The following is a 26,043-nucleotide window of genomic DNA, read 5'->3' on the forward strand; positions in this document are numbered from 1 at the left end:
GAAGCTTGTTGCTGCTTTATTGAAACTTCCTCCCTGTCGCACACAAAGCAATTACACAAGGGGGTATTGCCAGGAAGCTTTTGCAGAGCCTTCTCCCTCTGTACCCCCCGACAGTCCCCAGAGACCCTGCCTCTGTGGTCTCCACCTCTGGGTCCGCTCCCTGGAGGACCCCGACACACAGGGAAGCAGGCACAGGAGGGCTGTGGGGGCCAAACCTCCCTGGTTGCCACAACCACCATGACCCCAGTGGCAAGGTCTGTGCCCACAAGGGGGTTGCCTGCTTTGACTGAACTAACCGGTGGGTTTAGTCCAACGAACAGATGTGCCCGACTTCAGGGCTGAATTTTTGCTTGATCACAAGCCTCAGGCAGAACTGAGTCGTCTATGACTGAATCGACTGAATGGATGGCCAGCAACGGCCTGGCCTGGGAATGGACTGGCAGCTCGTCACTAAAATGACTGTGATTGAGCTGACTCCTTTCATGGAATCAACCACTATGCAGCCACACTGACCACAGAGCAACTGAATAGGTGAGCATTGGACTGTTGATGACAACTCTTCCGCAGAACAATTGTGTGTTTGAAGAGACTGTTTTGTGATGAAATAACTGTTATTTCCTGGAGCTAATTATTGAATGACAGTCTGTCAACTGTTTAAATGAATCTCATTTGAATTAACAATTATACAGTCACTCAGAGGTCCTACATTCACCAGAGTTGGCATCCAGTTGATGGGTTCATTTGAATTAAATGGTTTGGAGGCTAACTTGGTTTTTTAAATTGAATTTCGTCACTATTCTATGTATTCTATTTATCACTATTCTAAACGACTCATGGTTGGCTAACTGATTATCATTTAAGCAAGCTAGTTGAAGAAATTGATTACATGTATATTTATATGTGGGGGTAGCTAATTGATGACTACTTGATTAAATTGCTATGTGAAGTGACAACTATTTATAAATCAATGCAATAGACTGTTGTTTTGACCAAATTATGTTACTGAACTGACAAGTGGGTTTTTAATGCGTCAGTTGCTTGGTTGAACTGATCAAGTCGATAGTTGCTTAACAAACTCACCAACTTTAGAATGACCGATGGTCTAAACAAGTGTCGGAGCTGATTGACATAAACCAAGCATTGTTGGGCTGAATTTTTGAGAGACCTGAGGAGTGATTCAGCCTAAAGCGTTGACCCAATTGTGAGCAGCTCACAGGCCCTGCAGGAGGAGCAGGCCAGCGAGGGAGACACAAGCAGATTGTCCTGCCAGGGAGGGGCAGGAGGGTCCACCCAGGCCGCAGGGGCCACCAAAGCAAAAAAGCAGATTATGAGGCAGCTCCACCCCTCCCAGCACTGGGGCTGGGGCCTGGCGAGGGTCACACTTCTGAGTATGGGGGTGGTGCTGGGTCGCCCTCTGGGGTCTTCGATGGCAAAGACAGGGCTTCCTCGTAGGACGGAAGGACCACCTGGGAGAGACACAGAGATGAGGGTTGAGTATGGTCAAAAACGACCTGCAATTCCAACCCGGGGTCATGGGACCCAAACCCCCACCTCTGGCAAAATGATGCTGGTGCTGCTGCTGCTGCTGCTGATGATGATGATGATAATGACTGGCAGGTCTTGGATGTTTGCTATGTGCTAGACACTGCCTGCATGAGATAGGTGCAGTCCCCAGCCCTGTAGTGGACATACTTGCCTTTGCCTATTCAGCATCAAGTCCCCCTTATTTTGAATACAGTGCACCATTTTCCTTGGGAAAACATTCTCTGTCCATATACCTCCAAACGAACTCGTCCCATCCCTCAGATCCAGCGGGGTGGCTGGACTTGGCCACTCAAAGTAGAATTCCATCCTCCTGGCTATCGTCCTTGGTTTGGGGATAGGCACGTGGCCCAAGTTGGTCCAATCAGACAGACTCCTGGGACCTTCTTTTTCTGTTGGGATTACTGAGAGGGTGGGATATCGCCTAGGGGTTTTGGCAGTCATTTTGCCACCACAAGGGACGGGCTTCCTGAAAACGAAGCCGACATCAAGGAAAGTAGAGTCAAGAGATGGAGAGGATGAGATCGTATCCTGATGTCATAATTCAGCCAGGCCCAAGCCAGACCTACATTTGGCTGCTAAGTTCTATGAGCTAGTAAATTCCTTAAGTCAGATTGAGTTGGGTTTTTGCCACTTGCAACCAAAAGTGCCTTAACTAATACAATCTCCACCTTACCGGGGAGGAAAGTAAGTTACCAGGAATTTAAACCATCACTTTCCAATAAGCTACTTCTAAGTACACCCCATCCTCTCTTTCCCGAAAGCCTCCTTCTCCTTTCCCAGCTATCTCATATCCATTGTCCCTCCAAGACCAGTCAACTGTCACCTCCTCCAGGAAGCCTTCCCTGATATCCAAAAAGAGGCCAGGTCTTTCCTCTGTGCTTACTGTCCCTGTGCTTCACACCAAGTTGTAATTGTATCTATGTGTCTGAACTATACACTCCTCTAAGGCAGAGGTGGCATCTTAGTTTTCTCTGCGCCCCCTGGGATTGATATGAGACTAGCAAAGAGTGAGAGGTAGTAAATACTGAATAAATGAATGAGTGAGTGAATGAGTGAGTGAATGAATCTTAGACTACCAGAACTGAAAGAGACCACATTTCTTCTGTTCCAACCCTCGTCTTACAAATAGAGAAACCAAGGTCCAGAGAGGGAAGGAGACTCGACCCAAATGGCACAGGCAGTGAATGGCAAGGCTGGCACCCACCTGCAGCCAAACTCACCTTCTGGAACATCTTGGAGTTGCTCCTCTCCTCAATCGAGTTCAAGCACTTGATGAATCTGTAGCACCGCCACACACACTTGAACATGTAGACCTGGAAAAAGGCCCAGGTCAGGCTGTGCTCTGCTGAGCGTCCTTCTCACACTCCAGCAGGCCTAGGACGTATGCCAGGGAAGAGCCACCACTCTCCCCAGAAGCCAGCATCCAGCCGCTCCTGCTCAGACCTCTCATTCTGGTTGGGGGTTCCTCACCAGCCAGTCCAGAATATTCCAGGTACTGCCCTTTTCGTTGCCCCATAGACACCACATAGCAAGCGGATTTTGGTGGCTTCTGGCCCACCCTCCAATTTCCCCAGCAATAGACCCACAGCTCCTGCTTGACTGCCCTCACTGACCGGGAGCTCACTACCTCCCGAGACAGCCCTGGCCATCTGGAAACAGAGCTGATGGTGGGACATGTTTTCTTCAAAATTGCTTCTGATGTGTTGTTTTCTAAAGCAGATTACAAAACAGCATGTGCAGTGTTGGCCCATGTTTATAGAGGAGGAACAATTGGTATATATCCATCAGCTGATGCAAGTTGATGTAAGAATTGGGCAGAAGCTTTCCAGAGTGGGGCGTACAATCCCAAGGGGCGAGCTCAAGAAACAACAGAAAACCCCCAGGATGCTCCCTGAGTAGGAGGAGAGGGTCCTGTACTGGAAGGTCTTATTTGATGGATTCCCTGATTGGGCACATAGGTGGGGCAAGGAGACATATGGAGGTACTGAGTGACAAAGAATGAGGTATGAAGGCCCAGGGAAAATCAAGTAGGTGGAGGGGGCCAGCAAGGCAGAATGAGGGTCAAAGAGGGAAGCCCCTCATTCTGGAAGATAAAAAACAGAAGGGGAGCTGGGGGACGGAGCTGTGTGGTGGGATCTGGGGAGGGGTCCTGCAGTAGAGAGTGCCATGGAAACCCCACACTGACTTCCCCCATGAATCCTTTGGAGCATTCTCACTGCACACTCACTAGTGCTTTTGTGCTAGGTCAGTCCTTGGAGAAGATGTTAAAAGGGGCAAGGTTCTGTTTCTAGGTTGGCATTAGGTGACGGCAGAGACTGCCCAGGGCCTCAGATGGAAGCAGGAGCTGGAGTCCGCAGACGCCCACCCACCAGCACAGAAAGGCTGGGGGGAAATGCCCCAAGTTAGCAGTGATGTTCTCTGTGTGGGATGGGGATGGTGGAGTGCTTGTCTTCTTTCTACTTATCTGTAGTTTTTTGTTTTTTGTTTGAGAGAGAGATTCTCACTCCGTCACCTAGGCTGGAGTACAGTGGCACGATTATGGCCCACTGCAGCCTCAACTTCCCAGGCTCAAGCAATCCTTCTGCCTCAGCCTCCCTAGTAGCTGGGACTACAGGCACGTGCCACCACATGCGTCTAATTTTTTTTTTTTTTTAATGTTTTGTAGAGACAGAATCTTGCTATGTTGCCCAGGTTGGTTTTGAACTCCTGGTCTCAAGCAATCCTCCCAACTTGGCCTCCCAAAGCACTGGGATTACAGGTGTGAGCCATCACACCCAGCTCATCTGTAGCTTTTTAATTTCTACAATGACCTATGTTACTTTTATGATCAGAAAAGAACACTTCTTAAAAGCCCTTCCTTCTGTTCTGTGGTCATCAGCATCCCTGTGGCTTCAGGCCACAGGCCCCCATTGTGGCCTCTAGGATCCCACAAAATTCCCCACGAGAGTTCTTCAGGTGTTAAGAAACAGCAGTCATGTCCCCCTTGAGTCCTCTATTTTCCATGCAGAATAGCACTCAGGTCTTTGTTGGGTTTTGTGGGGGGTTTTTTGGCTTCCTAAGATGGTACGTTTTCTTGTCTCTTCACATTGCTGGTTGCACTGCTGTGAACACACTCTGGTGCTTCACCATCAGTCAGACCTGGGACCTGAAGCTGGACCCTATCCCTGGGCCTGACCACCCCAGAGAAGAATGAGACCATTCCCCTCCCTCCTTCTCATCAACAAACCTCTATTAACACGATCTCAGGCACATTTGGATGCCTGAATTACACAAAACTGTAACATAGGCAAAGTAAGACTCATGCCCCTGAGGCCCAGAGAGAAGTGACTTGCTGAAGACCAAGCACACAGCTAATGACAGTGGGGCTGGGATTCAAACGCAGGCCAGTCCAAATCTAATTCCGGACAGCTGGAATTAGACATCTGAACGCAGGTGGCCTTCATGGATTCACATCCCCTAAACGGGCTGTCTCGGAAGATCCCAAGTAAAGTCAGAGGAGCTGGCATGGGATAGCAAGAGAAAGGAGCTAAAAGCAGGAGAGGAGGCATGGAGGACATGTGTCCCTGCCTTCTAACAGCTTGGCACGGGCAGGCCTGGGCCCAGCACGCCTCACCACCCCTCCCAGAGCCACAGGGCAGGGGTCCACTCACCTTGAAGATAAGGACAGTGATGAAGGCGATGGAAAAGATGATCATCATCTTGATGAACTGGTTATACGGCATATCCTCCTGGCTGGGGAGGTAATTCTGCAACAGATTTGGGAGCCACATCAATGTCTCTGGACATAAGGAATTCCAACAGCACCCACACATCCAGGACTAATGATCCCACCCTCCACACACACAGGAGCACAGTGTGGCACAGCCGTCACCTTGGTCGACCGCCACAGCAGCCTTAGGAAGCAGGTGCTACCCTCAGCCCCATCCCACTGACAGGCAAACCAAGAAAAGCCAAGTGGCTACTACCTCCAGATCCGCTTCCCAAGCTGGTGCACCCGCCCATCCCCAACTGGCAGGTGTCAGCTGCCCATGGGCCACACCTATGCCCTTCTCTAGAAGATCATTTGGGCTGATAGGGACCACCTAATCCACTAGTACCTGGGAGGTTACATTCGCTCCTCTAGGGGCAGCTTGAAACCAATGACTGATGCAGAGGAACTCGCCCTAGGTGAGACTGCCTCTGTGGTCATTTGCAAATATTACCACACATTCTTTGAGACTCCTCCCTTCTAAAGGTAGTGTTTATTTCCTGTCCCCGTGAGTGTGGGCTGGACTTAGCAACTCACTTCTAACTAACAGAGTGTAACAGAAGTGATGGAAGTCATAAAAGACACTGCCTTTCCTCCTTGCTTGTCTCTTACATCACTCCCGCAGGGGAAGCCAGCAGCCATGTCAGGAGAGCACTCAAGCATCACTGCTACAAGTCCACACGATGAGGAATTAGACAAAGAGCCCGCGCCCTGTGAGTGAGCCACCGGGAGTGCATCCTTCAGATCCAATCAAGCCCTCAGTTGTCCACAGGCCCAGGGACCATCTTGGGTGCAGCCCACCAGAGTCCCTGGGTCAGAAGAACCCAGCTAAGCCACTCCCAAGCTCCTGATCCTCAGAAACTATGTGAAATAATAAATGTTTATTGCTTTAAGCCATGGTGTTTAGAGATAATTCATTAGACAGCAATAAAAACGAATATTATGTCTGTGTTGCAATTCACACACCAAGGCCCTCTCTGGGATCATGCAGGGCTGCTCCTATAGTCGCGTCTTTGCTTGGTTTCCTCCTTTTCTCGAACCTGCCTTCCTCACTCCTTACAAGTTTCCTCCTGAGAGGGCTCCCTCAATACATCACCAGAACAAGAATCTTCCTCCCAGGTTCCAGCTCCAGGGAACCCAGCCTAAACCACACACAGAGACATGAAGTAACTTGTTCAAGGACACAGCCAGCAAATGGGCATGGACCCCTGCCCCAGACTCACCATGTGGTTCATGGACTTGAAGTTGAGATAGGTGGGCACTTCCATGTAGGAGCTGCAGAGGGTCAGGATGCTCAGGCAGAAGTCCAGCAGCTGCAGCGTCATCAGGGGGAACTTGGAGGGGCTCTGGGGAGGACAAATACAAGGAGGAAGAATAAGGAGCGGCAATTAAAGTCCCAGTTACTGAGCAGCACACAGTAGGCCCTCACTTGAGAGAGCATCTCAGCTACAGACATCATCGACTCATCCCCTGTGCACAGAGAGACGTGAACACACAGATGTTCATACCAAGAGCTGGTGGCAGACCTGGGACTAGAACCAGGGTCTCCAGACTCCCGGGCCAGGGCCCTTTCACGATGTAGTCCCTCGGTCTCTTCAAGGACAACAGTTGGGGAAAGTGAGAAAAGCAACTTTGGGTGACTGTGTCCTTGACTGTTGGCAGCCCTCAAGCCACTCCACAGTGGACACTCACTGGCATGAATCATCCTTCTCTTCCTTTCTTCAACTTGGAATAACACTGGGGGCTGGGGGCCTGAAAGCACACGTGCCCTTTCCTCGGGTGTCAATTCACTCCCAGCGGCACTGACCAAGTGCTGACCGTGGGCTGCACCCCCCAATGTACGTGTTCCTCATTTAACCTTCCTAAGGCAGCCTGGTGAGATGTGATTGCAAGTACATTCCACAGAGGAAGAAACTTGGGGCAATGTGGAGGGACTCAGAGACTGGGTCAAGACCCCAGCCAGGAAGAGGGCTCCTACCCTCCCCAGCCTGAGCCCAGGGCCCATGTCTGGTCCCCTCCCATCTCCCATGCCAGGCCTGGGGTCTGCTGTCCGGTGAGAGGTGGGGGCTGGGTACTCACAGCACGGCTCCGGGAGGCCAACTTGAGGTAGGCGGGCAGCTCAATGTAGGAGCCCAGCAGGGTGAGCAGGCACAGGAGATAGTCCATGATTTGCAGGGACAGGAAGGGCAGCAGGTACTTCTCCCGGTTCTGAAAGGTAGGCCCAACACCATCAAGTGTCCCCTGCATGCAGCCAACACTTCCCCACCCAGCCTGATGTCCTCATGCATCCCCTGCCCACCCTCTCCCAAATCTTCCCTGCCCTCTTCAGTTGAGGTCACCTCCTCTGAGTGACACTCTGGGGACAGGGAGTGGACAAAACCCAGGCCCTGAATGAGAGGAGTCTTGGTGTCCCAGGAGACGTAAGGGAACCGTCCCCATCTATCAGGGCTCAAAGAGCAGGATTTGACTCAATTTGCTCACAAGAACCCAGCAAGGAAGGGCTTTGTGCACTTTTTACAGAGGAGAGGGGATCGGAGAGGACTTGCTGGAGTTGGGGACACCAGGGCTAGATCGGGGAAGGAGACTAGGAGCGAGCAGGAGGGAGGGGTGGGGCACTGGAGGCAGAAGGACCGACATGAGCGAAGGCCCAGAGGCAGCAGAGAGCCCTGGCCCCCCACCCCCTCCATCTCCCCCACCACCACCCCACATACAGTTGGACCTCCCTCCACGGGCCACTCCCAGGGGTCCAAAGTCACAGTAAGAGGCCCTGCCAGGAAGAGGCTGAAGTCCCTCTCCTTCAATTGAAAGCAAGTGACCACCGTGACCAGTATTCATTCATATGCTCTCACAGCTGGGGACAAAATCACGGCAACAGGGGTTTCCTGGTGTCTCATGTGGTCATTTAAAATCACTCAGGAGGCAACCAGAACAACCTTGACTGATCTCAGAGTCAAGGACCACTTGCTCCATTTCTCCATTTCCCTAGCTGAACCATTTGAGTTTCTGCACAAGCACCCAGAGCCACCCTGCACAATGCAAACGGCCTCCCCGGGGAACATGGGTTCCAAGACACAGTGGATGTTAGCAAGGGGAGAGGGTGTTGGCATTTTAGGCAGGGTGGGTGCATTCCAAACCAGCACCAAATCATCGCCCCACTCCTCCGGCCCTGCAAGTGCCAGGCCCCTGTCTGCTCAGGAAGGACTCTCTTTCTGGATCCTACTCTCATGGCCATGTGGTGAGGCCCTGGCTTCCTGCCTTTCTGGGGACCAAGGGACAGCAGCTTCCTCTTCTGCAGGGGGTTGAGCTGCAGCCCATCTCAATCCTCCCACCAGATTTGCCTCGGGCCCAGGAGCCCCTCGTTGTCACACTAGACTGTCCCTGTCTCTCTGAGGGCCCATCTTCCCCAGTTAGATCATGAACTCTCTGGGGGCTTTCCAGGGCGTAGGTCCCCCTCAGGGTGCTGGCACCTGTCACTGCATGGATAGAGCTACATGCATCCTACGTTCCTCCTGCTTCGGCTCCTCTCATCCATTACAAAATCCAGTGCTTTCTCCCCTCCCTCACCCCCAGAAACAACACTTCCTCTTCTCACTCTCCAAATTCCCTGCTTCCACCTGCCATTTAAAAGGATGTGGGTCATCAGCTAGTTCTCACCGAAATGTCGGCGACCAGCATGGCCCACCAGGCCCGGCCCCATGGAGGCTCATGTTACCAGGGAACCGAGGTCACCAGCCCAGGGAATCTCAGGGAGAAACATGGTTCTCCAAAAGGTAAATGTGAAGATCTCCAGCATGCAGGTGGGACCTCCGAACACACCCGCCTCCCACCCTCTCGGCACCCAGCACTGCCCATCAGCGGGTGTGAATAACAGGAAGGGGCAGGGGCAGTGGGGCTCCCGAGCCCTCACCTTGACCACACCGATCAGCAGGCTCAGGCTGATGACGAAGAGCATGGCGATGAGCATGAAGCTGGAGATCAGGTCGGCTGAAAGGCAAGGAGAGCAGTGAGGCGCTCAGGGGTACCCCCCGGCACCCAGCCAGGCTCCCAGGAAGACACTTGGGGAACCACTGGTTTGGGGACACGAGGGTGCACAGGAAAGCCCAGGCCCTGCCCTCACCCAGTCCTCAGTCTGGAGTGGGTACAACGACAAAAGCAGAACATCACGCATAGCACAAGGTGGATGCGACAGAGGGTGTTGGGCTGGAGGTGCAGGCTGGGGTCCACTTCAGCCAGGGTGAGGCCGAGGAAGGCATCCCTGGGGAGTGGCCTGAGAGCGATGAGGAGTCGGCCTGAGACAGGGACAAGGTTGCTGAGGTCAGTGTGGCTGAAGCAAGGTGTGGGGTGAAGAATTGCAGGGAGATGCTGTCAGAGAGGTGGGCAATGGCTGGATCCCATGGTGAGGAGTTTCCATTTTATTCTAGTGTGATGAGCAGCCACTGACAGCTTTAAGCAGAAGAGTGAGGCTGTCACCTTTACCAGCTGGTGGGGGTTTGCAAAGTGCCATTCCATCTGCTCTCACCACCTGCATATGTGGGTGGGGTCAGGTGGAACATCCCCATTTGCAGATGAAACAGCCGAGGCCCCAAGAAAGGAAGACACTTGCCAGAGGTCATCCATCGTCCATGGAGAGGTGACAGGGCCTCCAACCCCAGCCTGGCTATCCCCGGCCAGGGCCCTCCCTGTCCTCCTCCCCCCGCCACTCCACCGGCGTCCCCTGGACCTACCGATCCTGAGGTAGCCCATCTTCGAGAGCTTGCAGGACGCCTTGCCATGGGCCACCTCTATGGAGTGCTCGATGAACAACAAGACGCTCATGATCTGGAGGCAGAGCAAAGCGTCAGTCAGCTGAGCCTGCATCACAGCCCCCCGACCAGCTCTTCCCACCTTAGTGGTGTACAGCAGGGAAGCCAGTAGTGAGGATCCTGGCGTGGATGGCATGCCAGGTCAGTAGGGCATCCCAGACAAAAGAGTGGCCTTTACATAGAGAGCCCATGCTCAGAATCCTGGGTCTTCCTCTCTCCAGCTGTGTGACCCTGGACAAGCTACTTGACTTCTATATGCCTTGGTTTCCCCATCTGCAAGATAGGGATAATACTAGTAACTTCCTCAGGAGGCTGCCGTGAGGAGTAAATGAGACTATCCCAGGAGAGCCCTTAGGCCCGGCTCTCAGTAAGAGTGGTAACTGTTACTACTGAAGGTCAGGCTTAAAGGGGTGGGGTGGGGGGTAGAAGCTGAAGGCCCCTCCGCTGTACCCCCTTCTCTAACAACACGCTCTGGGGATCAGAGAGCATCATAGAGCTTCAGGTTCCCGGAATCATCAACACAGGCCCGGGAGGGCCCTGGAGAGCATCTAACCCTGAATCCCCGTCTCCCATGGCCCCTCAGGGAATAATAACATCTTCCTCATAGGATTGTGGTGGAGCCAGATGGGATAATTCACTTAAAGTACCTGGCAGATAGTAAGCACTCAATCTGTGCTATTATTATTACCGTTACCCCACTCGACTGTAGGTTCCAGGCAGGGAAAGCTTGTGTGTGTCTTTGTTCATCCCCCTAGCTGTTGTATTTGTTGAATGAATGAATGAATGAATGAATGAATGAATGAATGAACAAATGAACCCCACACTCTCAGAGGACCGTTGCTAAGAATGATGGGGAAGGGGCGAATCTGATAGGCCAGAGTGTTGGGGTGGACCTAGAAACCACTGAAATTCAGCCACAAAACTGCAGTTTGAAAGAATCTTGGAGATCACCTTGTCCATGCCTTCCACCAGCCAGTGCAGGAATCCTGTGCCATGCAGCCTCTACTGAAGTGCTTCCAGCCATGGGGAACTCACAACCTTATGTGTGTCCATGTCCTTGCAGCAAGCCCTCCACCCTTCCCCTACGACACACATGCAGTTCTCCAGGTACCCTCTGCCCATATAAAGAACAAGAAGACTCTCCCCTCCCTTCTAGTGGGTGACCTATCTCTATTAATATAGCCCTAAGTTTACATTGGCTTTCTAGGCAGCCCTGCACTGGTAACTTATGCTCAGCTGACAGGCAACCAGCTACCCACCATCTGTTTCCCCCTTGCTGACTGTGTGGGTTTGTTTTTTTTGTTGTTGTTGTTTTTAGCTCAGACACAGGTCTCAACTTGTCTTCCTGCCACATTACATCCTGTTTAGGGGCGTGGAAAGGGACTGAACAGAAGAGTGATGAAGAGCTTGGCTCAAGATCAAGAGGGATTTGAATCCAGATCACTGTGTGACCTTGGGCAAGTCTCTTAACCTCTCTGAGTTGCCTCATCTGGAAAATTGCAATCGCTGGATTCAGTGAAGATTAAATTGCATTATACTTACAAAACACTGAGCTCAGGGACTGGCAGGGGGTGCCCAGCAAACAGAATCTGCTTTTGGCTGGGGCAAGCTTACGTAGTTGGGCAGTAGTACCAGGAGCATGGTGCATGCTCTAACTGCCCCCTCTAGCTGCTGGAGAGTGAGCTGGAAAGGCTTTGTCTCATCATGAAAGTCGAGAGCACCCTGAGCAGAAGGCAGGTGTGGTGAGGGCTGTGGCTAACACTCAGAGGAAACAGCCCTGAGAGAAAAACTCCTTCCTCAGTCCCTAAAGGCCAAGCCGCAGCCCCTCTCCTCTCAGTTTCACCTTGAACGAGAGAAAGAGAAAGGGAGGCAGATGACAGCTCCATCCAGCACAGAACGGGGTGTCCTGTGAAGTGGTGAGCTCCCCGTTCCTGGGAGTATGTAAGCAGATCACAGATGAGTCACAGCTGGGCTTAGAGAAGGACCATGAGCATCAACCAGCTGTGAAACGAGAAGACTTTCAAAGTCTCAAGATTCCAGGAGTATCTGAGATCTGGAACGAAGCCTAGAATCAGATCATCTCAACCTCCCCTTGCTAGAAGGAGCCTACCTCTACTTGTTTTATAAGCTCTCTTTGCTTGTTTTATAAACTCAGAGAGATTAGGTGGCTTGCCCAAGGACACACAGCAAGTTGAGTGGGGGATCCCAAGTCTCCCAGTGCTATTCTAATGCCTTCCCATTCCCCTGACCCCCAAAATGCCTCAGAGCCCTGCTAGCCTGAACCCTGGGGAGGACTTAGATGTTTTGATCATGCACCTATGTCAGTAAAACCTTTTGAACACACGCCTCTATCTTCCTTTCTTTCTAAATTACATGAATGTGTTACTATCCTAGTTTATCATGAACATCATAAAACAGCTACTACAAAATTTCCAGAAATTAAAAAATTGTATCATTGAAAAATTTAGAATTTTAATATTGTCATCCTGAGGCCATGAGGTCACCCTGAACATTACCTGACTTTAGAGACCTCTACTAATCCTCAACTCCCCTCTCAACTCCTCTGTTCTCCTCCAAGCATCCCTCACTGCCCTGCAACCCCTCCAACCACCCCAGGGGAAGAAGGGGACATTTGTATAGCCTAACCCCACGCCACATGATCTTCCCCTCTACTCAGCAGAGGGATTATTAATACTTTCACTCCCATTTCACAGATGAAGAAAGTGCAGCTCAGGGAGGTCCAGGGCCTTGCCCAAGGCCTCCCAGCTGGTCATATGTAGGGTTAAGGTTCAAATCTTGGCCAATTCCCTCCACTGCCCAGCATCTCCCAGCCACCCAGCTCTGCCTGAGGCCTGACCCTTCCCTGTGCCTCAGTGGAGGCAGAGAGGTGCCCCCATCCCCTCTCCCTCTGTAGTCCCCCTCCCTCCCCTCAGCCTGAGCACCAGACACCAGAGGTATTTCTACTTTTGTGAAAACCACGTGCACTTAAAACCCAGGTCACCCTCCCCCTATTTCACCTTCTCAACAACCCTGAGGCAGGGGACGGGGGAGGACTTTGTCCCTATTGCCGGATGGCCCACGAGGCTCATAGAGAGCAGGGACCGGCCCACGGTCACGGAGCGAGGCAACCTCAGAGCCTGACTCAGACTCTGCGGGGCCCCGACCTTCCACGAAGATGCCAGTCCCTGACCCGGGAGAAAGGGAGGAAGCTCGGCTCCAGGCGCCCATGCTGCTCTCTAGGACATAGAATGGAGAAGAACTCATATTTATTCAGCAGCTACCGTGTGCTCAGACCCGCACACAGAGGCTTGCACTGCAATCTCCCAAAACTTTACAAAAGAGGCAACATTTTCCTGTTTTACAGATGAGGAAATGGAGGCTGAGACAGAACTCACATGTCCTGTGTCACGTGGCCCGGCTGGGGTGTGAACCCTGTTGCCTCTCTCCTGGGGTCCGGGGCTCCCCACAAGGCTGGGCTGGCTCCCCTGGGACTCCAGAATCTCTCCAGCCATCTGCCCACTCTTCCCTGGCAGCCAGGCCCCAGCCCCTCAGAGCTCAGGAGACCAGAGCTGGGGAGCAGGAGGCCTCTGCCACTGCCTCACTGCTGTGTGGCCCGGGCCAGGTTCTGGCTTCTCCCCGGCCTCAGTGTTCGCCTTTGGTCAATGAGAAGAGACCCTCATTTTCCCCTGGGGCCATGGGGATGACAGAGCGCAGGAGGGTCAGTGGGGTGGAGCTCCTACACACTGCAGGACATCTCACCCAGGCTGCCCACAGTCCTCCACCCCCAGCCACCCCAGGGCCAGCACCCTACCCCTCAGAAGGCCCTCACTGCCCCACCCATGTCCCTAACCAACAGCTATTGGTAATTCCTGGAAAGTACCTGGACGACCTACAGAGTATGCAAAGAGTCAAAATTTCCAAGCTGGCCAGGCACGGTGGCTCAGGCCTGTAACCCCAGCACTTTGGGAGGCCGAGACGGGCGGATCACGAGGTCAGGAGATCGAGACCATCCTGGCTAACAAGGTGAAATCCCGTCTCTACTTAAAAATACAAAAAACTAGCCGGGCGAGGTGGCGGGCGCCTGTAGTCCCAGCTACTCAGGAGGCTGAGGCAGGAGAATGGCGTGAACCCGGAAGGCGGAGCTTGCAGTGAGCCGAGATCGCACCACTGCACTCCAGCCTGGGCGACAGAGCAAGACTCCCTCTCAAAAAAAAGAAAAAAAATTTCCAAGCCCCCAGCCCTTGCTTTCCCTTTCATGCCCCTGGTTTCCACCTGAACACAGGGCTGGCTTCTCCCTAAGCTCTGAGAGCCCAGCTGGGCTGTGACCTTGGAACCCAAGTCTTCCCACGACAGGCACAAGGCTTCCCTCCTCCAACAATGCCCAGGCAGATAGCATGCCCTCACCCACCTGTTCCCCCATTACAGCATCTTTTAACCCACTGTCCCTTCATTCTATGCTGGTGAGATCATGAAGATAAGAGTTGGGGTGCTGGAGTCAGATGGCCCCAGGCCCCAGCTGAGCTCTGCACCCTTGAGCCAGCCACTAACCTCTCTGGGCCTCGGCTCCTCATCTGAGGAATGGGGTTAATCACTGACCTGCCTCACAGGATTGCTGAGGTCAAATGGCATCATGCGGTGCACAGAGCCAGGCACACAGCAGGTGCGCCACAAGCAAGCACATTTGGGTGGTGGTTTTTGCTACCTCTGGGCATTCACTGACTCTCAGTAAACACCCGCTGAGCACCCACCACCTCCAAACTCTGTCTAGACAAGCCACTGACTCTGACGTGCCGGTGTCTCAGTCTCCAGGGAACTCAGTGCGTGAATGGTGTGCTCAGAGTCATGACAGAGGACACGCATGGGGCTTGGGGTCCTTGATGAGGGATAATGCATTGCTATTTAAAAACCTTAAGGAGAGTTTCACCAACAGGAAACCCACAAGCATGGCTTTGAAGGATAAGTAGGAGTTTTCCAACACAGAAGAGAAGAAAGCATTCCAAAAGAGGGTACATCGTGTGCAAGGCTACAGGCCTGGCAGTGCAGGTGTGTTTCAGTCTCTCCAGGGAAACTCAGAAGGTGCGGGAGTGTCTCTTCCCACCAGTGGGGAAGTGTGGCCCAGAGAGAGACAGCAACCAGCCCAAGGTCACACACCAAAACTGTCGCAGGGTCAAAATCAGCTCTGTCCTCCTGCCTCCAAGCCGGGCTCAGGCTGCGGTCCCAGCCATGCTCAGCCACCCTTCCCACCCCCACTCTCCTTTCCCGCTTTTCACCTCTTCCTTCTGCCCCTCTTTGGTTTCAGTTCTTATTCCTGTCTGCATGCAGCACTTCTTTCTTAATGACAAACACAGCTTCCCCAAGCTGGCCAGTGGGGAAGTGGCCAGGGCGCAGGGCGATTTGTTTCTTTTCCTGGTGGCTCTGAGGAGCAAGCAACAGGTTGAGCTAAAAGAATGGGGGCAGGGGCTGGAGGAGGGAAATCAGGGAAGGTGGGGACAATGGGGTCAGTACTGAACATGGCTGGGCAATAAGGATGGCGGTGCCAGAGGGGATGCCGTGTAAACAGTGCACCAGATGTCACCCGGGAGGCACTGGCCATGGTGACCATGTGAGACGGGGAGTGGCTGTTGGGATGTTGTTGGAGTTGGCGTGGTGATGACAGTGATGATCAGAGATGCTGCTGATGATGCTGGTGACAGTGATGGGGGTGACGGCAGTGGGGACATCAGGATAGGATGGTGATAAGGAAGATCATGTGGATGGTGGTGATGACACCAGAACCCCCAATTCTGGGGTTCAAAGACCAGTCCCTTCTGCAGGAGAACAGGCCCACTCTCTCACACTCTCTGATGCCCAGGACCCACCATCTCAGAAGCAGACAGGCAGAGACCCACCCTCTGAGATTTTCAGGGAGGTGAAGGTTACAGAGAAAGAACCCAGCCTTCAGTGAGCACCCATCGTGCCAGCCGGAGTGTGGACACTTTCCTGTCCATTTACTTCATTGGCTCCTCCCACCAAATGTGCGAGCCCAGGACAGAGGCTGCACAAGAAGACACGCCCGGGCTTGTCCTCAACCCTTCCCAACAGACAATGCAGTTTGCCAAATGGGTCCCAAGTTCCACAGCCTTCCCTTGCCCCTCCCGCTCAGGGCTGCTCCACCCTGACCCTGTGTCCTATGGCCTCACACTTCTGCCATCATCGTTATCATTATGGCCCCTCCCTGAAGCTCAGTCCCCTCAACCTCATCTGCCCACCCTGATTTCCCTGGGTTGTCTGGGAGGAGGATGTCAGAAGGGAGTCAGATGTATCACTGTCAAGAGGAAGCTCCCCTCCCCCACCCTGTGCTTCTGGTCAGAGCTTATAGGGGGCTCAGTGGGGGCCAGCCCCCCAAGAGCTCTATCTCCCCAACCACCTCTCCAGCCAGCGCAGATACCACCAGACGCCCCCATTCCTGGGGCCACGCACTCCGCAGCAGCCCCGCCTGGCTGCCTACAGCTCCCCAGAGCCTTGCTTCTCTCTCTTCTTCACTCTTCTGCAGTCCTCATCCTCCCTCCCCCCTCCACCTCATCCCCTCCTCCCTCCACTGGGCTCTGGGGCTCACAGACTTCAGTGAGAACCCCAGTGCTGATCCCCTGTGGGATCCTGGCCTGGCCACGTTACTTCATCTGTAACATTTCCTCATCTGTAGAAGGGAGGGAAGAATCCATCCACCTCCCGGAGTGGGTGTGAGAAGTAAATCACTGAAGACAGTGATTCAGAAAGATCAGCGGAGCTGCAGAGGTGGCTGTGTGTGGACACCCAGCACGGAGCCTGCTGGCCGTGGCTGCCTTATTTGTAACAGCCCCAAGCTGGAATCCATCCAAATGTTCTTTTGCAGGAAAACAGGCAAACGCATTGTGGTAGATTTATACAATGGAGTATACACAGCAATGGAAAAAATGAGTTAGCTACCCGCAACCACACAGATGACACTCCCAAACACATCGTTGGGAGAAAGAAGTGCTCGCAAAAGAACACGCGCTACAGAATTTCATTTCTACATAGTTCTACAGCTGTATGTGATATAGAACTACATAGATGGGTAGAAGTCAGTGGGGGTGGGGCAGTGGCGAGGGGGGGCTCTAGGGGCCTCTGGGTGCTGGTTCTGTCTGATTTCTTAGTTTGGGTGGAGGTCACATGGATGTGTTCACCTTGTAGAAGCTCACCAAGATGTGCGCTTACGATAACTGTGCTTTTCTATAGGTAAATTACACATCAAGAAAAGGTTTGCAAAAATAAAATAAAATAACATAGAGATGGGCTGACACCTACTGTGCCAGGTTCCACAGGATCATGAAGATGAGTCAGGCTGGGTCAAGACCCAAACGAGCATCCAGGCCAGAGGGCACGACTCCCAGGGACCCAGCACACACGGCCCTGGGTCAACACCCAAAGCTTAGGGTCCAATGGTGGGGGTCCAGGAGGGCTTCTCAGAGGAGGTGAATATTGAAGAAGATTCCCCCAAAGAGCAATGGGAAAAGTGTTCCAGGCAGAGGAAACGGCATGAGCAGAGGCCAGTGTGTGTGAGTTGCATTCAGGAAGCCGCAAGACGTTCCTCTTAGTGAACTGTGATTTGGTGTCATCCATGTGCTGAATACGCAGCAGGCCTCAGTAAATGGCAGCAGTTGGCTGGGAGAACACACGGATCCACTGGTTTGGCAGGGGTGGGGCCTCTGGGGTTAGAGAGAAAGGGGAAAGAGCATGCAGGAGACATGACGGCTCATGCAAAAGCCTAGAGAACCTAGACTCAGATGGCTCAGATGGCACTGGAGGAGGCTGTCACAGGCAGCACAGGAAGTGCTGTGACTGGGCGCTAGCAGCTAACTTTGCCCCAAAAACAAACAGTGCCAGTGAATCCCAGCAGCAGAGGTATGCTGGCTGGTGGTAGCTTATCAAATCTCCCTTTAGGAGCAGCCAGTTGGGGGCTCAGAGTTGGCCTCTAGGTATGACACAAGGCCCTGTCATCCTCCACTTCCTAGATATCTGGGGAAGCGCCCTCCACTCCCCCAACGATTCTCTCAAACCATCGCTTCTCCCTTTATCTTCAGAACAAAGACCCACGACAGTGATAATAAGTATTGATACTATTATTATTGTGCATTTATTAGACGCCAGGTCCTCTTCTGAACATATACAGTCGGCCCTCTGTATCACGGGCTCTGCATCTGAGTATTTTCAATCTGCAATCCAAGATGCGGAACCTGCGGGTAGGGAGGGCCGACCAACCACACGCTCTCTCACGTCATCCTCGCGCCAGTCTTGAGGGACAGGTTCTGACATGAGTACCACGTTTTTCTGATTTTGCAGGTAGAATTGAAATCAGCTCTTCACACATGGGCTCTGTGCTTCTCAGAACAAGGCTCTGGGGATGGCAGAACTGACCTCCCACCCCATCCCATGGCTGCCAGGAAGCCTGCCCTCCCTGCCTCCGCCTGGAGCAGACACTTGGGCTCGGATTCTTTATCTAACACAGGCTTCAGAGTCACTTGCCCTCCTGAGCCTCAGTTTCCTCATCTGTAAACTGGCGGCCCCGGTGGCAGCTGCCATTTGTCCGGTGCCACAAATGGGAGTTACTGATCCCCATTTGACTGGGGAGGAAATTGAGGCCAGGGGAGGGGTGCCTTGTCCCAAGCAGCCCCTGCGCAGGGCTGAGGCGGTGCAGCTCATGGCTCTGCTTCCTGCCTCATTAGGGGGTGCTTTGCGCCACTTCCCCTGGCAGGGTGGGGTCCCCTGGGAGACCAACGCTCGCCTCACAGTGAGCTCAGAGCGAAGTCCTGGTTTCAGGCCGGTGCTCTAGGCTCAAAATAAAAGCCTCATTTCCTGGAGGCCTCGGGGCCAGGTTGGAAACAGAGAAGTCTCGGCCAGGCCAGGCTAGAACCTTCAGCCACTCTCTCGATGGGATGGGCCACGGGGCCCTCCTGCTTTTAGAAGCTGGGGTTCACGCCCCTGAGGTGAGGAGAACAACTCAGTTCTGACACTGAGGAGGGGCTACAACTCCCACCCTGCCCCCACCGGCCTCCTCACCCCTCCATGAAGGGCACAGAGCTGCAGTGGCAGAGAACGCAGCCTCTCTATCCAGCCCGGGGCATCGGGCGTAAAGGTAGCAAGTTCTAACAGATTCTCATCCAGGGTTTTCCCCACCTGGCAGTTTGGACCCATTTTTCAACCCCAAACAGATGAACTTTCAAGAGGGGAGCGGGGCCAGGCACAATGGCCCATGCCTGTAATCCCAGCACTTTGGGAGGCTGAGGCGGGTGGATCACTTGAGGTCAGAAGTTTGAGACCAGCCTGGCCAACATGGTGAAACCCTGTCTCTCCTAACGATACAAAACTTAGCCAGGCATGGTGGCACACACCTGTGATTCCAGCTACTTGGGAGGCTGAGGCACAAGAATCACTTGAACCCAGGAGGCAGAGGTTGCAGTGAGCCAAGATCACACCACTGCACTCCGGTCTGTATGACAGAGTGAGATTCAGTCTCAAAAAAAAGCGAGGGGCCTCGTGTTCTTCTTCCATAGCCCACTTCAGGCATTCGCCTGCTAGCCCCCGACCCAGCTTCGCTAGGGCCTCCTCCAAATGATCATTTTTGAGGCAGGGACCACTGGCCCCATTTACAGATGAGGAAGGCAAGGCTCAGATAACAAAGGTGCCTGCCTGCTCAAGTCGCATTGCCAGTGAGTAATGGAGATGGGCCTGTGTTCCTTTCAATCACAAATCACTGTCCCCGAAGTGGAGCAGAGAAAAGAGCCCCAGGAGTTCTAAGGAGGTCAAATCAGGAGAGCTTCCTGGAGGAGGAAGCTTCCCGTGAACTGGACCATAAAGAAGAAATGAATGGTGGGAGGCTGGATGAGGGCAGGGCCTCTCAGACAGACACACCACCCCAGCCATGGGCCAGGGAAGGAACTCATTTGCCCACTTTCTGGATCATTCCACACACTTGTGTGCCAGCAGTGGGGCCTGAAGGAAGCTCCTGCCCCACCTCTCCATGTGTCCTGGAGCAAGTAAGGGGCCCTGCTGGACCTGTTTTCCCATCTGCAAAATGAGCTGACAGACCGAGCAGAGATCCATCCTCTTAGCTCTGAAGCTTGTAAAAGCAAAGGACTCGGGCAGGTCCCACCCCTGGGGACCTCTCCACCCTACTCCCCCACACACCTCGTGGCCACCCCTCCTAACCCAGCTTAACAAACCTCCTAGGTCTCTGAAGCACGGCAGGGTCCTTGCCCTTCAAGCCTGTGTTCATGCTACTCCCCCCGCCCAGCATGGCCTCTTTTCCAAGGTGCCCAAGCAAAGCCCTACTCATCCTTAGGACTCAGACGTCCTCCAAGAAGCTATTCCAGAATCCCAACCTCCAGCCCTGCATCTGTGCCCCCATCATAGCCAGCAATGTCATCTGTTGTCCTTGTCACAGTTTTTCCTTGGCATACTGGCCCCTCTAGGGCAGAGGCCATGAATGAGTCAGGGCTGTATCCCGGCCTGGGACTGGGCACAGAAAGACATGGGGGGACTTACCTACACGAGGTCAGGGCAATAGACACTCCTTCTTCAAATACTATGATTTGAATGCTTTACCTTTTTTTTTTTTTTTTTTTTTTGTGGAGACGGAGTCTCACTCTGTCGCCCAGGCTGGAGTGCAGTGGCGTGATCTTGGCTCACTGCAAGCTCTGCCTTCCGGGTTCACACCATTCTCCTGCCTCAGCCTCCCTAGTAGCTGGGGCTACAGACGCCGCCACCGTGCCTGGCTAACTTTTTTGTATTTTTAGTAAAGACGAGATTTCACTGTGTTAGCCAGGATGGTCTCGATCTCCTCACCTCGTGATTCGCCCGCCTTGGCCTCCCAGAGTGCTGGGATTAAAGGTGTGAGCCACCATGGCCAGCCCTTTTTTTTTTTTTTTTTAAAACAGAGTCTCACTCTGTCAGGCTAGCGTGCAGTGGTGCGATCTCGGCTCACTGCAACCTCCGCCTCCCAGGTTCAAGCAATTCTCCTGCCTCAGCCTCCAGAGTAGCTTGGATTACAGGCTCCCGCCATCATGCATAGCTAATATTTGTATTTTTAGTAAAGACGGGGTTTTGTGCTGACGTCAAGTGATCCACCCGCCCCAACTTCCCAAAATGCTGGGATTACAGGCATGAGCCACCACACCCGGCCTTTTTTATTTTTTTTATTTTTTTTCCCCCGATTTAAAAATAGTATACTTGAGCCACAAAGTAAAGTAGCATTGGGTTATAACCCAAAGCATACAGTAAAGATCCCGGGGTCCCTGTGATACAAATACATCATTTATTTATTTAATAAATCAGGAGTACAGACAAATCTCCTTGAGAAATTCTAAGTAATTTATGTAGCTACTCTGCCCTCAAGGAGGTGGGGCGGAACTCCCCATTCATCAAACTTGGGCTGCATGGAACAGCACTGTGACTTCCTTCTAAAACATACAGCATGGAAAGGAGAGAAAAAAGAATAACTTTACAAGGGAGCAACCTCAGCCGGGGGCTCAACATCACCAGCAACAGTGGTGAGTCAAGTTGGCAGAACCTTTTCTTAGTACGATGTTCTGAGACTGGCACGTCACCTCCGTGGGCTTCCTCCCAAAAGCACATTCCCAGTCTACTCATGAGAAAATCACCAGAGACCCCAGCTGAAGAACATTTGATAAAATGCCTGACAAATACTCCTCGAACTGTCAAGGTTTTCAAAAACAAGAAAAATCTGAGAAACCATCATACCAAGAGGAACCTAAGGAAGCATGAAGACTAAATGGGACGTGGCATCCTGGATGCAATCTTGGAACAGAAAAAGGATGTAAGAGGAAATCTGGGGAAATAGGGGTAAAGCGTGGATTTTAGTTAATAACAGCTCACGAATATTCATTCACCCATTGCAACAAACACATCACGCTAACTGTGCTCTATTGCTAATATTGAGACGTTAGCAATAGCGGAACTAGGCACAGGGGACGCATGAACTATCTGTACTGTGTTTGCAATTTTTTCGTAAATCTAAAACCGTTCTGAGTACGTGCTCATTGTACCAAATATGGAAAATACAGAAAAGTAGAAAAAATAGAGCCTTCACCATCCTAGAACCCAGACACATTTCCTCCTCGCCCTGTTTTGACGTATCCTGTTTCGATACTGTTGAAATCATAGCAGGTGTTAAGTTTTTTAACCCAGACAATGCATTTCTAAGAGTGGAATTCTGGGCACCCTGGGGAAGAGGGGTCAGGAAAGGAAGAGATTTCTGGGCAAATGCGTCTTCTGGGGGTGCCCACTTTCTCCCATTGACTTAAGACATGCTTCAGGTTGACAAAAAGCCAGGACCCAAGAGATGAATTTAAGAAATTTATCTAGGCTGGGCTCAGTGGCTCATGCCTGTTATCCCAGAGTGTTGGGAGGCTAAGGCAGAAAATCACTTGAGGCCTAGAGTTTGAGACCAGCCTGGGCAACACAGTGGGACACTGTATCTACAAATAGATATATAGTAAAAATTAGCTGGGCATGGTGGCATGCACCTGTGATCCTAGCTACTCAGGAAACTGAAGCGGGAGGATCACTGGAATCCAGGAGTTCAAGGCTGCAGTGAGCTGTGATGGCACCACTGCATTCCAGCCTGGGTGACAGAGCAAGACCCCATCTCTTAAAAACAAAAACAAAACAAAACAAAACCACACAAACAACAAAAGATGGGCAAGTTACTGAACTTTGGAAAAAAGAATAAATTTTAAAAAGAAAGAAAGAAAGTTTGTTGGCTTCCCAAAGTGTGCAAGTTTGGGTGACCCAGAGAATCCTCCACACAAACCCAGTGACATCCTGAGGAAGACGCCCGAGCCCAAAGCCACGGACCAGGCTTCTCTCATGTAATAACGCCCTCATGACTCAATAGAGCATGCCATCTCAGGATGGCAAGGGCCCAATTTAACCCTCCCCAGAGGGGCCAAGTCCACAAATAGCTCATGATGTGTAGAGTCGTCACCCATGGCTGGGTCCAGATGACAGCCAGCATGGGCTATTGACACATCTGGACCACAGCTTCTCTTTTTCCATTCAGATGCTCAAGGTCCTATCAGCACACCTGCTAGCCTATGGGAAAGCCCCCAGGCCCTGCCCTTTCTGGGAAGGAGAGAAGACTCTTTCGGGGTGCAGGAAGATAACCCCCCACTGGAGTCAACTGAGGACCACAGCCTGGAGACAACCTGGGCCGAACGCACAGCTTCCAGGACACCCCTCTGTTCTTATGCCTGCTCCTGCTCTAGAACATCTCATCACTCATAGGCATTGGCTCTCAACTGGGAGAGACTGGGCCCCATAACTAGAGACATTTTTGGTTATCACAAGAGGCAGGGTAGGGAGAGGGGCAGTGCTACTGGTATGTAGGGGGTAGAGATCAAGGATGCTGCTGAACTTCCTCTAACGCACAATTCACTCCCCCATGACAAAGAATTATCCAGCCCAAAATATCAACGGTGCACTGCAGGGAAGATCCAAAGTCTTAGCTTGTCACTCAAAACCTTTATCACCTCCACCCCAAACTCCAGGCTGGTCTCTATTGTGTCCCTGTAGAAGCCAAACATATATGCCATTGCTCACCCGTTTCTCCTCCCCTTCCATACTGCCCACAACCAAACTCTCCCTCTTGCCAATGGCACCACCTCCAAGAAGTCTTCCATGATTGCTTGGGCCCACACATTCTTCAGCTCTGTGAGCAGGGACCGTATATCACACCACCATTTACAGGTGAGGACATCAGATGGCACGATCAACAAGAAACCTTAACAGCCCCACAGTCCCGGGTTTGCACGGCAGCCTCTGGGCCCACACAGCCTGCAAATGGATTCAAGTTGGCTGGCACAGAGATTTTTTTCTACCGTGCATCAATCACTAGCATTGAAACATCAGAAGATGTGACACAAAAGCCTGCTCCCTATTCTCCAAACATCAGAAGAGTGGCCACCAGGGCCCACAATCCTTTGTGGCAACAACCAGCAAAAACAGAGAGTAGCTTCAGGGTGGGACAAGCAAGGCCTCCCCAGGTCACCGCAGGCCCATCTGCCCCCTGCTGTCACTCACATGGCCTGCCCAGACCCTGGAGGCATCAGAGTTGGAGACCTCTGAGCCAGTCAACGTCACCTTACCCCGACTTTATAAAAGGGAAACTGAGGCCCGGAGAGAGGCTTGTCTGAGCCCACACAGCCAGTTAGTGGCAGGGCTGGGGTGAGGACCCAGGGACTTGCTACCTGTGAGATGCCCCTGCATGCCACACTGTCCTTCCAAGAACGCTGCATAGTCTCAGAGCTTGAAGGCCTAAAAGACAGGGTACAGGGACACCCAAAGAGTGATATGCTTCTCTCAGCTCTTGCATTGGCAGGAGCTGGGCAGGACAACCTCTGAGTTCCTGCTCCCAAAACTAGAGTCCTTGAATCTGACAGCTTGACTCCAAGGATGCTCACAACAGGTGCCATGTCTGATGCACAATGAATGATAAGGCACTCACCTGTGCGTCAGGCATGGTTCTGCAAGCTTTGTATATATCAACTCCCTGAGCCTCACAACAAACCCTATCAGATGGGTACGATAACTCACATCCCCATTTTTTTAAATGAGAAAACTGAGGCTCAGAGAGGTTAAGTAAATCACCCAAGGCTGCACAGCTGGGAAGCAGGGAAGCCAGAATTTGCATGCAGAAGTCCGCATCCAGAGGCCGCACGCTAACCACTGAACAGCATCGCCCCCCTGAAGGCTGGGCTCTTGCCACAGCTCTGCCTGCTCTGCCTGTGACAGGAAGCAGATGCAGGCAGGTCTAAGTGTGCGGCAGCCCACCGCAGCATGTGGATCTAGGCTAATTTTGAGGAAGCCCTTCCAGACTCATGAGAAAACTGTCAACCAACCACAGGCCCTGAGTCACCCCAGGAGGAAGTTGCCTGGGTCTAGGGGAGATGGGTGTGGCCAGGAGTTTGGGGGTGAGGTGGGTCTAGGCAGGACCGTACAAGGACCCTGACCCTCAGCCACCCCAGGCAGAGGGGGAGCCTTGGCCCCCGGGCACTGTGACTTGCCCAAGATCACACTGTGAGTTACCAGGAAAGGAGGAACCAGTGACAGCCGTGACTTCACAAGTTGCCCAACAGGAGCTTGGGCCGGGCAAGTTACCCTAATTATTAGCACAGGTCGCAATTCTCTTTGGTAGGCAGAAGGCCGTGGTTTGACTGAGCTGGAAGCTAAGAGGACTCGGCCCCTCCCTTCCCACTGGAAGCACAAAGGGGTGATGCCCACTTCTTTTCCCCTTGAGTGGCCCAGGCTCCATTCAGGCCCCAGGGGAAGAATCGGGGCTGTGTCTGTGGCCGGCCTCACATCCTGGTCAAGCAATCCCAGCCCACGTTCCTTCCAAGATCCTTGACTTCCAAAGCACTTTCACATCTGCTGTTGGCTTTGCGCACAAACAACCTTCGGGCCGCTGCTGTGCCGCATCTCACAGAGGCAGAAACAGAGCCAGCCTCGGAGTGAACGTCAGTTACATTTGCCTGGAAAGTGGATTCCTGCTCCCTTACTCCTCACTCCTGCGGGTCCCCCCAGCCATTTGACAGAGAAGGAAACTGAGGCCCAGAGCAGGACAGGGATTTGCCCAGGATCCCCCTGAGAGGTGGAGAGCAGGAGCTCTTTCATTTGCGGGGCTCCGTAGATGAGGGGTCACCGCAGACACGCACACTCACGCACGCACACACACACGCACACCCGGGGCCCCCACACTCACCACATGGTAGATGGCCAGAGCGGTGGTGGCGATGCGGACATTGAAGCAGCAGCAGGTCTGGCGGACGGTGGACAAGCGGGAATCCATGGTGCTGCTGTCCCCTCCTCTGAGGCACTGAAGGGGAAAGAGCCCGGTGCCTGGAGCAGGGCAGAAAAGGGGAAGCTGCTGGCTGC

The 26,043-nt window shown here is 52.7% G+C and overlaps 1 protein-coding gene across 1 annotated transcript; it reads right to left on the minus strand.

Annotated features, from left to right (window-relative positions):
- On the minus strand, positions 1 to 26,043 carry LAPTM5 (lysosomal protein transmembrane 5). The gene is made up of 8 exons (XM_003891467.4): positions 25,871 to 26,043; positions 10,018 to 10,111; positions 9,201 to 9,277; positions 7,373 to 7,501; positions 6,517 to 6,639; positions 5,196 to 5,291; positions 2,766 to 2,858; positions 1 to 1,466 (listed from the first exon to the last, which is right to left on the minus strand). Exons 1-8 carry the CDS (start codon positions 25,955 to 25,957, stop codon positions 1,377 to 1,379), a joined length of 789 nt encoding a protein of 262 aa, XP_003891516.1. The 5' UTR covers positions 25,958 to 26,043; the 3' UTR covers positions 1 to 1,376.

The sequence above is a fragment of the Papio anubis genome, chromosome 1 (genome assembly GCF_008728515.1).
Source record: "Papio anubis isolate 15944 chromosome 1, Panubis1.0, whole genome shotgun sequence".
Taxonomy (NCBI): Eukaryota; Metazoa; Chordata; class Mammalia; order Primates; family Cercopithecidae; genus Papio; species Papio anubis.

Coding starts and splice junctions, on each gene's coding strand:
- LAPTM5 (XM_003891467.4), bottom strand. CDS start 25,957: ATGGATTCCCGCTTGTCCACCGTCCGCCAGACCTGCTGCTGCTTCAAT. Junction 2,859..5,195: donor TCACTGTCCTTATCTTCAAG/GTGAGTGGACCC, acceptor GCCTTTTTCCAG/GTCTACATGTTCAAGTGTGT. Junction 1,467..2,765: donor ACTCCAAGATGTTCCAGAAG/GTGAGTTTGGCT, acceptor TGTCTCTCCCAG/GTGGTCCTTCCGTCCTACGA.